The sequence below is a fragment of the Colobus angolensis genome, unplaced genomic scaffold (genome assembly GCF_000951035.1).
Source record: "Colobus angolensis palliatus isolate OR3802 unplaced genomic scaffold, Cang.pa_1.0 Scaffold142, whole genome shotgun sequence".
NCBI classification, from domain to species: domain Eukaryota; kingdom Metazoa; phylum Chordata; class Mammalia; order Primates; family Cercopithecidae; genus Colobus; species Colobus angolensis.
The window spans coordinates 1033871-1045744 of NW_012114511.1; the positions used below are offsets into that span (position 1 = coordinate 1033871).

The following is an 11874-nucleotide window of genomic DNA, read 5'->3' on the forward strand; positions in this document are numbered from 1 at the left end:
AAACAAAAGCCCCTCCACACAGCAGGCCACTTCTCCAGTGAGCATGGGCCTCTGGCCTGGGGCCTGGCTGAATGTAGGGTCTGACTGCAGAGAGGGAGTTTGAGGTAGAGAGCACCACCTCTCTGCCTTCTGTTGGCCCAGGGCGGACAGTGTAGGCTGAGCCAGGGCCAGGCAGGGAGCTGGGCCCCTAGAGAGCTGTAGCTGAAAGTTAGACATGACCCTGAACCACAGGTGCTTGCTCTAGGCACGGGGCACTGAGTGGGACATGTCTGGGGAACAAAAAGGCATCACTGCCCAGACCTGGGATGGGAGAGAGTCCACCGCTGACTGGAATCAGCATTGTCAGCACAGCACAGGGAGCTAGGAGCAACGCCACCAAATGCCATCTCTGGATGGGCGGCTGGCACTTTTACTTCAAAGGCGCCGAGGCTCTTAAGTTGGCAAGGAAGGGACCCGGAGAAGGGAGAACTAAGAATTTCACTTGATGACCCTGGCCTTTTTGGGTCTGGGATGAGCCGCGGGGAGCGCACCCTTAACCACCCAGAGTGCTGTGCCTTTAAGGTCCACTGGGGGCGTGATGTCAGCCGCCCTCCGGCACTTGGAGAGGTGAGCGAGGCAGCCCGCGCAGCGGGTGACTCGGGGGCTGGGTTTGGAGAAGGACCTGCGGCGTGCTGAAGACTCCGACTTTTGTCTTGCGGCGCGCTAGCGCCCGCGGGCCATGTCCCACTGACCCTAAGTGAGCACTGCCTCGGCTCCAGGAGGGCGAGACCGGAGCACTGGCCATGGGAAGCCTCCAGCTGGAAGACTTTGCGGCGGGCTGGATCGGAGGTGAGTGTGCTTGCCCGGGACCCCCGGTCAGAGAGAGCGAGCCTGGTGGAGTTTGCCGCAGTGCTCTGAGGAAACTTTGCGACTCGGTGCGCTCCCATCCCGCTCCCCGTTGCGCGCGCAGCCTGCTTTGGGGAGTGCCCGGCCCCGAGATCCCCCTGGTGGTCTTGCAGTTGCCAGGGCTAAATTCTGAGAGCTTCACAGCGATTCGGGCTGAGCTTCTGCTTTGCTCATTAAGTTAGGAACCGTGGGACTTGATGCAGTAATGATTAAACAGCCGGTCAAAGCCCACAGCCAATGGAGGCTCCTAGCGGCGCACACACCCTTCAGTGACCTGGTGCACACCTGAATTCCGGACGTGACTCGCGGGAACTTATGTATGAGGGTGGCGCTTGGCTGCTGACCGCGGGGCGCAGGGTCGTGGGGAGCCAGGCTTCGAGATCAGGCGGGCCCTAGAGGACGTCCCGACTGGAAGGAGCAGAGCTCTCACAGCAGGGAGCGGAGCGCCGGCTGCAGGTGCTCATTGTCAGGCTGCAAGGAGCACTTAACTGCCTTCAGCCGCCGCCAGCCGTCAGCCGTCAGCCATCGCCTACCTCCAAGGCACCTTCTCCGGGCACTCTTGGGTCTGCTGGTCCCTTCGCCACAGCTCCCGGAGCCACTTTTTTACTGGGCCTGGGATGGGTTGCCTGGGCGAGAGTTGCATTCATTTCCTTGCTTCTCCATTTTTCTTTCCAATAGGTCTATCCCTCTTTTCTCAGCTATTAGGAAAGGGGGAAGTTTGAGGGACTTTGCTAATTGTAAAAAAATAAAATAAAATAAAATAAAATAAAAAGTCTTTCTTTTGACCCATCTAAAAGGGTTATCCTAAAAGGGATGTTGGCAAATGTAGCCCCTCACCAAAGGGGGGAAAAAAAGATAATAAGATGAAAAGAAAAACAAACCAGATTGGATCCTAACTCCTCCCCTCCCACCTAGCAGAAGACCACCTCTCTACTCCCACCGGTGGCTGCAGGGCCCTGCTTCACACCTTCCGGAGCAGAGGTGGCTCCTTTCACATTGAGTAAGTCTGTTGGCACAGATGTCCTTGGGTGGGGCTGAGACCCGCCTCTCCTAACTGTCCCAGCCAGAGGGCTGCAGTCCCCTGGGCATATCCAGGCCCTTTTTGACTGGACATTATTCCACCATTCAGCGAGGCAGGCAGAGAAAGGAGACACTTCTGTGGGCTGCCCCTTAAATAAGCAGACCACCTTCAGTAGGGATGCAAATGGCTTGGTTTGAGAAATGCCCTGGAAGGTAGGGCTGAGTCAGAGTAGTTCCAAGACTCTGATACCCCTTCCCACCCCCAAAGGTGATAACACGCGAGCCCTCCTCAACTCACAGCAAGTAGGGGATTTTTGTGCTTTATTCTGGTATTGTCCTTACTTTGGTGATGTTATTGAAAGTAATGGCAAAAATCGCAATTACTTTTGCACCAAACTAATAACATGCCTTTTTTTAGGCTTCCATAAAATGATGATAAGTGTTTACTACACTTGAATACTCACTAGCTAGGTGCCAGGTATTGTTTAAGTGCTATATGTTTTCTTTTAAAACAATTTTATCAAGGTTTATTGTACATATTATAAAATTCACCTATTTCAAATGTACAATTCAATGCCTTTTAGTAATTTTACAGTGGTGCAACCATCACCATAAATTTGTTTTAGAACATTTTCATCCCTCAGTAAGATCCCTCATTTGAAGTTGAATGCTGTTCCCTCTCCTTAATCTCCTTGCTATAAATTTGCCTTTCCTGGATATGTTATGTCAACTGAATCTTGCAATATGTGATCTCTTGTGTCAGTTTATGTATAGTTCTTTATTATAACAACCCCAAAGAGGCAGGTACCGTTGCATCCTTATTTTACAGATGAGGAAATTAAGATACAGAGAAATTCGCCGACTTACCTAAGATCATGCATCTAGCATTGGCACTAAGATTCCAACCCAGGCTGCCTGGCACCAGAATCTGCCATCTTAATTTCATCTTAACTCTTTCCAAACAAACTTACATAACAAAATGTTGCCCTTTTTTTGATATTACCCCCACACACATACACATTTTGTTTGAGATTTTACTGGTTTGTGAAGTGCCAAGGTCTGGAAACCACTGATCTCATAATCCCAATTTTTAAATCTCAAATCCCCTACTTTCAAATGGGTGGCAGGGAGATGTTGACTCAAGGCTGGATGTAAGCCTGCTCTAAGCTGAAGGATGTGTGCACTCACTATGGTGGAAGCCATGGAGCCTGAGGACCAGCGCTCCTCCCCCCACTACTGGGAAGGGTCAATTACTGCTGTCACCTCTCTGCCTCTGCCCAGTTTAGTAGGTAGGAGGCCATGAGAGGGGACAGGTGGTTTTGGATTCAGGGACTCATTGTTCTGGGATTAGCTGGTTTCTTTGTCCCTAAAAATATCTAATAGTCCAGGAGCCCTTAGCTACCTTACCTGGTTAAATCACCTCTACTAATGCAGATATTTCCTTCTTCATCAGTGTGCTTGGGAATTTGTCTTTGAAGAACAGTTTCCCTTTCAATTTCAGTCACCAACTGCTACAACAAGGCTGATATGGTTTGACTGTTTCCCTACCCAAATCTCATCTCGAATTGTAGCTCCCATAATTCCATGTATCATGGGAGGGACCCCTGTGGGAGGTAATTGAATCATTGGTACATGCTATTCTCATGGTAGTGGACAAGTCTCATGAGATCCAATGGCTTTATAAAGGGGAGTTCCCTACACAAGCTCTCTTTTTGCCTGGCACCATGTAAGACGTGACTTTGCTCCTCTTTAACCTTCTGCCATTATTGTGTGGCCTCCCCAGCCATGTAGAACTGTGAGTCAATTAAACCTCTTTCCTTTATAATTTACCCAGTCTCAGTAATGTCTTTATTAGCAGAATGAGAATGGACTAATACAGTAAGTTGGTACCAGTAGAGTGGGGCGTTACTGTCAAGATACCGGAAAATGTGGAATCAACTTTGGAACTGGATAACAGGCAGATGTTGGAACAGTTTCAAGGGCTCAGAAGAAGACAGAAAAATGTGGAAAAGTTTGGAACTTCCTAGAGACTTGTTGAATGGTTTTGACCAAAATGCTGATAGTGATATGGACAATGAAGTCTTGGTTGAGATGGTCTCAGATAGAGATGAGGAACTTGTTGGGAACTAGAATAAAGGTGACTCTTGCTATGTTTTCGCAAAGAGACTGGTGGCATTTTGCCCCTGCCTTAGAGATCTGTGGAACTTTGAACTTGAGAGAGATGATTTAGGGTATCTGGTGGAAGAAATTACTAAGCAGCAAAGCCTTCAAGAGGTGATTTCTAAAAGCATTCAATTTTATGTATTCACAAAGATATGGTTTGGAATTGGAACTTATGTTTAAAAGGGAAGCAGATCATAAAAGCTTGGAAAATTTGCAGCCTAATTATGCAATAGAAAATAAGAACCCATTTTCTGGGGAGAAATTCAAGCCTGCTGCAGAAATTTGCATAAATAACAAGGAAATAAATGTTAATCACCAAGACAGTGGGGTAAATATCTCCAGGGCATGTCAGAGACCTTGGTGACAGGCCCTCCCATCACAGACCCAGAGGCCTAGGAGGCCTAGGAGGAAAAAGTTGTTTCCTGGGCTGGGCCCAGGGACCTCTGCTCTGTGCAACCTAGGGACTTGGTGCTCTGTGTCCCAGTCACTCCAGCCATGGCTAAAAGGGGCCAAGGTACAGCTTGGGCTGTGGCTTTAGAGGATGCAAGCCCCAAGCCTTGGCAGCTTACACATGGTGTTGAGCCTGCTTGTGGATAGAAGTCAAGAATTGAGCTTTGGGAACCTCCATCTAGATTTCAGAGGATGTGTGAAAATGCCTTGATGTCCAGGCAGAAATTTGCTGCAGTTTGCTGCAGGGGTGAGGCCCTTATGGAGAACCTCTGCTAGGGCAGTGTGTATGGGAAATGTGGGGTGGGAGCCCCACACAGAGTCCCCACTGGGGCAATGCCCAGTAGAGCTGTGAGAAGACAGCCACAATCCTCCAGACCCCAGAATGGTAGATCCACTGACAGCTTGCACCATGCACCTGGAAAAACCACAGACACTCATTGCCAGCCTCATGGGCATTATAATTTTTTATAAAATTATTTTTTAAAAAAGAAACCCTATTTCCTTTCTCCCTCAGTTCCTTCCCCGGTGGTACCTCTCAGAGCACTTTTCTCTGCAGCAGGGCATGCAGATCAGCTATGTTGATAGCATTTGCTAACTCATGGGTTACGCTTATGCCAGCAGCTGGGAGGAAGGCTGTACCCTGCAAAACCACAAGATGGAGCTGCCCAAGACCATGGGAACTCACCTCTTGCATTAGCATGACCTGGATATGAAACATGGAGACAAAGGAGATCATTTCAGAGCTTTAAGATTTGGGTGCCCCACTGGATTCTGGACTTGCATGGAGCCTGTAGCCCCTTTGTTTTGGCCAGTTTTTCCCATTTGGAACAGGTGTATTTACCCAATGCCTGTACCCCCATTGTTTCTAGGAAGTAACTAACTTGCTTTTGATTTTACAGGCTCATAAGTGGAAGGGACTTGCCTTGTCTCAGATGAGACTTTGGACTGTGGACTTTTGAGTTAATGCTGAAATGAGTTAAGACTTTGGGGGGCCATTGAGAAAGCATGATTGGTTTTGAAATGTGAGGACATGAGATTTGGGAGGGGCCAGGAGTGGAATAATGTAGTTTGGCTGTGTCCTCACCCAAATCTCATCTTGAATTGTAGCTCCCATAATGTGTCATGGAAGAGACCCATGTGTCATGGGAAAGACCCAGTGGGAGGTAACTGAATCATGGGGGCGAGTTTTCCTGTGCTGTTCTTATGGTAGTGAATGAGTCTCATGAGACCTGACGGCCTTATAAAGGGGTGTTCCCCAAGCTCTCTTTTTGCCTGCTGCCATGTAAGACATGACCTGCTCCTCCTTCACCTTCCACCATGATTGTGTGGCTTCCCTAGCCATGTGGAGCTGTAAGTTGATTAAACCTCTTTCCTTTATAAATTACTGAGGCTTGTGTATGTCTTTGATAGCAGCATGAGAACAAACTAATACAAAGGGTTTCTTAATCTAAGTGGCCTTGGGGCAGCTTGGTTCTCTTCAAATTGTACAAGTCTTGTGAGAGTGTGTGTGTGTGTGTGTGTGTGTGTGTGTGTAGGTATTTTTTCTGTGAAAAGATACAGTGTATTCATCACTTTTCCAAATGGGTCTTCTTTTTAAAAAATTCTGTGGTGACATTACTCACATTTGAGCATCCTGTAGGTGTCAGGCTCTCTGCTAGGTATTTTATATGCATTACTGAATTTCATTCTTACCATGGAAGCAGGAGATAGGTGCTGTTATTATTCTTACTCTATGCATGCTAAAAGTGAGACATAGAGAAGTTAAGTAACCTGCAGGTAACTGAAAGTTTTCAGGTCTTTTCTTTACACATATCCTGCCCCACTTTTTGAGCTGAAATTCATATAATAGAAAATTAACCATTTGAAAGTGTATAATTCAGTGGCATTTATTACATTCACAACACTGTGCAGCCATCACTTCTATCTAATTCCAAAACATTTTTCTCGTGACCAAAGAAGATGCTGTACCCTTCAAGAATCACTCCCATTTCCACCTCTTCCCAGTCCTGGCAACCACTAATTTACTTTCTGTCTTTATGGATTTACCTATTCTGGATAATTCATATAGGTAGAGTCATACAATACCTTGCCTTTTATGTCTGGTCTTTTACATTTAGCATAATGTTTTGGAGGTGCATCTATGCTGTAGCATGCATCAATAGTTTGTTTCTTTTTATTGCCAAACAGTATTCCTCTGTATAAATATCCCACATTTTCTTTATTCATACACCAGTTGATGGGCAATTGGATTATTTCCACCTTTTGGCTATTGTGAACAATGTTGCCATGATGTGTGTGTACTTGTACTTGTCTGAGTATCTGTTTTCTGTTATTGGGTATATATGTAGGAATTGAATTGTTGGGTTAGGTTGTAGCTCTATGTTTAGCTTTTTTGAGGAATTACCAAACTGTTTCCACCATGGCTGCACCATTTTACATCTCTACAAGTGATGTACAAGAGCTCCAGTTTCTCTACATCCTTGCCAACAGTTCTTTTCCACTTTTTTTCAATTATAGCTATCCTAGTGTGTGTGAAGAGGACTCTCATTTTGGTTTTAATTTGCATTTCCCAAATGACTACAGATGTTGAGCCTCTGTTCATGTGTCTGTTGGTCATCTGTATATCATCTTTGGAGAAATGTGTGTGCAAGTCCTTTGCCCATTAAAATTATTCAGTCATAAGAGTTATTTCTAATTTGGACACTAAATTCTTATCAAATATGTGATTTCCACACATTTTCTCCCATTCTGTAGGATATCTTCACTTTTGTGTGCAAAAGTTTTCAATTTTTATGAATGTTATTATTTCTTGTGTTGTGTAGGGGAGTTAGAGATAACCTCTGACCCCCTGTTTAGCTCCTACTGGTCTCTTCACCTGAATATAAAAACAAAATTGACACCAGGCTGGTTAACAAGAGAAAAATAATACAGATTTTATTAGTTTTTCATGACATAGGGATCTTCCCAAGAGAGTGAAGTTGGGAGAAGTGGCCAACACAAGATCTTTTCATACTTTTTAAACAAAGAGTGATCAATGTGAGAAGACTCTAGAGGAGTCACTAGAAGTATGGGTGGGGGGGTATAAAACAGGTGGAATAGAAGGATTGCTTCATTAAGTATGAATTCAGGGCCACTGCAGCCTTCAATTCCGAATCCTGGCTAATAAGAGCTATTTTCTTACCCTGGTATGGAGAGGGTACCCCTCCCAGAGGAATCTTTATTGCTTGCTGCATGCAGGAAGAGGTGGGTCAGTTCACCCTTTCAGAAATTATGATTTCTCAATGTTTTCAACTTGAAATAATCAACGTACCCATCTGCTATATTTTGGTGTGGCATGTCCTTCACTCCTTCAGTTGGTCGTACGCTTGCTATCGTATCTAAGAGTCCATTGCAAATCACAGGTCAAGATTTTTTTCTGTGTTTTAGTTTAAGAATCTTATAGCTTTGCTCTCCCATTTAGATCTTTGATCTATTTTGTGTTAATTTTGTGTATGGTATGAGGTAGGGTGTCTATCTCTACTCTTTCACTCTTTTGCCTGTGAATATCTACTTGTTCCAGTCCCTTTGCCTCCCTTTTATGGAGTGATTACTTGTTTTACTCTATTTTCTCTGCCTTCCTTGGTGCATGGGCCAGTGCCTAAAACATTGGAGCCCACCAACTCCCTCTACCCCAGCAACTGACCACTGACTAACTGAGTGCCTGCTTTGTCCCAAGAGTTGGCTGGTGCAAGCCAGGAGTCCGAGGGCTGAGTTACCACGCATTCTTTTTTGATCCACAGGTGCAGCCAGTGTCATCGTCGGCCACCCTCTGGACACAGTCAAGGTACAGTAGCCATGTTTCCCATTACCTCTTAAAAAGAGGCATGGAGCTGACCTGCCTATGGGACTATGCCTGCTGTTTCTGATCTCCCAGAAAGTCTTCTGCCCAGGGCAGACACTCTGTTGCCAGCCCAGGGGGAGTGGGGTGGCAGGAGATCTGGTTTAGACTCGAAACACTCAGAGGTCCAGGTAGAACTTGAGAACTAGATTGGAGATGGGAACCCATCATTACCTGATGAAGCACATAGGTGTGAAGATTCTGGAGCTGGTGGGGCCTTCCTAGCATTGGGATTATCCAAGCCCCTTGTTCTGGGATGTTCCCTAGAAAGGGGAAGGGGCTCATCTCAGATCATACAACCAGTTAAAAACTGAGGTGTGAGATGCTGCAAAGGAGCAATCTTTCACCCCGTCCCCACCCCTGCACCAGTCCCCAGTGGTAAGCAGAACTTAGACCTATGCTCTGGGAATGGAGCCATAATTGTGCCTCCTCACTGCTAACTGGCTTCCAGATCCGTTTCTAAAGCTCTGCCTGGATTGTGCACAGAGAGGAGCCTCACAGGCCCTTTTCAAATGGCTGCTGCAATGTCCTTTCTCCCCATTTTGCTCCCTGTATGAAAATGGACCCTCTCCTAGGTCAGGGTCCATGTTCACCCTCTTCTTGATGGGAAGATCAGTCTACCTGTTTTAAATATTTGAAGAAACACTTTAAGTAAGTAGTAAAAGGGGGCGTTTAGGCTCCCCAGGGGATGTCCCAATGGCAGGGGGATGGCAGGCAGGACCCAGTGCTGGGAGATGGGCACACAAAGTGGTGAGTGAAGCAGGCTTAGTCGACCCTCCTGGAATGGTATAATCTTCCCATTTTATACAGGAGGAGAGTAAAGTGCAGAGTTCAGGATCCTGCCCCAGATCTCAGAGCAGGGCATTGTAGTGCTGGATTCAAAGCTCCAAAGTAAACTTTACTTCCAGGCTGACCTAGGCTTTGAGGACTTAGGAGTGAGGGAGACAGGTAAGGAGACAGATATTTTTAGGACACTGATGGAGAATAATTAGGGAACACAACAGATGCACAAAGCATTTATGGACAGTGGTAGGTGCTAGGGGGATGCACAAGGTGATGGCAAAGACAGTGACGAGAGCCTTCTCTATTTTGAAGAGTCAGGGATGGCCTCTCTGCCAGGGAGGCAGCTAAGATGAGACTCAAATGTTACAAAGAGCCAGACATGCAGAACTGGGGTCAGAGTGCTATTCACAGAGGGACAGGCTAGTGCAAAGGCCCAAGGGCGGGAACAGGCTGCGATGTACATTCTCCAGGAAAATAAAGAAGGCCAATGTGTGTATGGTGCACATAGTGAGCTGAGCAAGTGGTGTGGTGCAGGTGCTGGGAGAGGCCCAGGGAGAATGGGATTGCAGAGTGTGCTAGGGGCCTTGCTGCCTGCCTCCTGCCAACCCTGTGCACCCACGCCCTGGATCCCAGAGCTAGGTTTTCTAGTCAGGGCTTGGCTGCCTCTAGACCAGGAGTCCCCAACTCCCATGCTGTACCAGTACCAGTCTGTGGCCTGTTAGGAACTGGACCGCACAGCAGGAGGTGAGCAGTAGGCAAGGGAGCATTACTGCCTGAGCTCTGCCTCCTGTCAGATCAGTGGCAGCATTAGATTCTCAGAGGAGCACAAACCCTATTATGAACTGTGCATGTGAGGGATCTAGGTTGCCTGCTCTTTATGAGAATCTAATGCCTGATGATCTGATGATTTCACCTCGAAACCATCACCCCACCCTGGTCTGTGGAAAAATTGTCTTCCACAAAACTGGTCCCTGGTGCCAAAAAGGTTGGGGACCACTCCTGTAGACCACTGGGACTGGACTGCAATGGACAGGCTTTGGGGTGGGGGGTGTCTGCCTCCTTCTCATGAACATCCCACTGGGGTTCTTGTTTTGCTTCAGCATGCTCTCCACCATTCCAGGCTGCCCCCTCACTACCCAGTCCAGTCTGGGGCATGCATGTTGGCCCAGGACAGTCAGGGCATGGCATGCTCTGCCAGATCAGGGGCAGGCCAGGCAGTGACTCAACTCTAAGCACTGAGGCTCCAGCCACCTCACCTCCTGACACTGAGCACTCATCCTCTTCTCCTTGGGTTTTCAGCTGTGGGGTGTTGAGAGCTTCCAATGGGAGGGACACCATGAACTGGAGTAGCATGAGATTCATAGCACCCCTGACATGAAGCTCATAGTTTTCAGCTAAATATTGCATGAAGGGCCATGATCTTCAAGATGTATCCACTGCATTCACAGAATCCAGGGCCCCCATTCTCTATAAGGACCAAAGAAAGCGTCAGAGACCTGAGAAAACAGTATATGAGAAGAAAAGTACACAATCAAAATTAATGCTGCACTAAATATTTACAAAGTATAACCTCATGTTAAATACTCAAATGCAACTCAGCTTTCATGGAGGTCTATGTGGATGATATTAATATGGGATGTACATTAAATATATAAAATTATACTTAATTTTATCTTACTTGATACAATAGGAGCAGGTTTGCCAAAGTGAAAGAGTCCAAATCTAAGCAAGTCTTAAAATTGATTCTGCATAACCAGGAGAGATGAGAAAGATAATGGCAAGACCATCCATTCTGTAGGCCCAAAATGAGGGCTCTGGACACCTCAGGTTTGGAGATATTTTCCCTAATAACTAAAAGCACTGAAGCTGCGCTAGGGAACCAAACTCTCTTCTCTCTTGTCTTTCATAGGTGTTCACTGAGTACGTATTATATACCTAACACTATGTATAGGTCAGAGAACCCAACCCTCAGGGCAGTCACACCTGGTTAAGAGCTTGGACTGGACTTGTTTTGGTCTCAGTAGGCTACAGGTTGGTGGAAATAGCAGCCTCTGGGGTCCTGTGGAGTGAAAGGCCTTGGGGATGAACCAAACGAGGGGGCCAGGTTCCTGGGGGAAACCATGTGAGTCAGTGTGGTTGACTGAATGATGGTCCCCAGACATGTCTGTGTCCTCATCCGTGGAACCTGTGAATGTCATCTTACATGGCAAAAGAAAACTTTGCAGGTATGATTATGTTAAGGATCCTGAGATGGGAGGAGCATCCTGGATTATCGGGGAGGTTCTTAAATGTAATTACAAGTATCCTTATAAGAGGGAGGTGGAGGGAGATTTAGATTTCTTCCTACAGAAGAGGAAGAAAACAATGTGATAACAGAAGCAGGGAGAGAAGAGGAGCCATGATGCTGGGGCTCTGGGAAAGGGGGTGAACCCCAAAAGCTGGGGGAGACAAGAAAACAGATTATCCTCAAGAGCCTCCCGAGGGAGTGCTGCCCTGCCAGCACCCTGATCTTAGCCCACTGAGACCCATTTCAGATTTCTGGTCTTAGAACTGTAATAGAATGCATTCATGCTGTTTTAAGCCATGACGTTTGGGGTAATTTGTTACAGCAGCAACAGGAAACTAATGTAAGGAGTCAATTGTGTTCATCTGTAAGATGGGGCCAGTATCAGTGCCTTAGAGCATCTGTGGGATTT

At 46.6% G+C, this 11874-nt stretch overlaps 1 protein-coding gene across 1 annotated transcript in view; it reads left to right on the plus strand.

Moving 5' to 3' along the window:
• The first annotated feature begins 451 nt into the window (after nucleotides 1–451).
• SLC25A48 (solute carrier family 25, member 48) overlaps nucleotides 452–11874 on the plus strand; it is a 48664-nt gene continuing 37241 nt past the window's right edge. The window contains exons 1-2 of the mRNA XM_011935253.1: nucleotides 452–828; nucleotides 8298–8341. Coding sequence (XP_011790643.1) covers nucleotides 783–828; nucleotides 8298–8341 — 90 coding nt within the window. The 5' untranslated portion in view covers nucleotides 452–782. The remainder of the gene's footprint in view (nucleotides 829–8297; nucleotides 8342–11874) is intronic.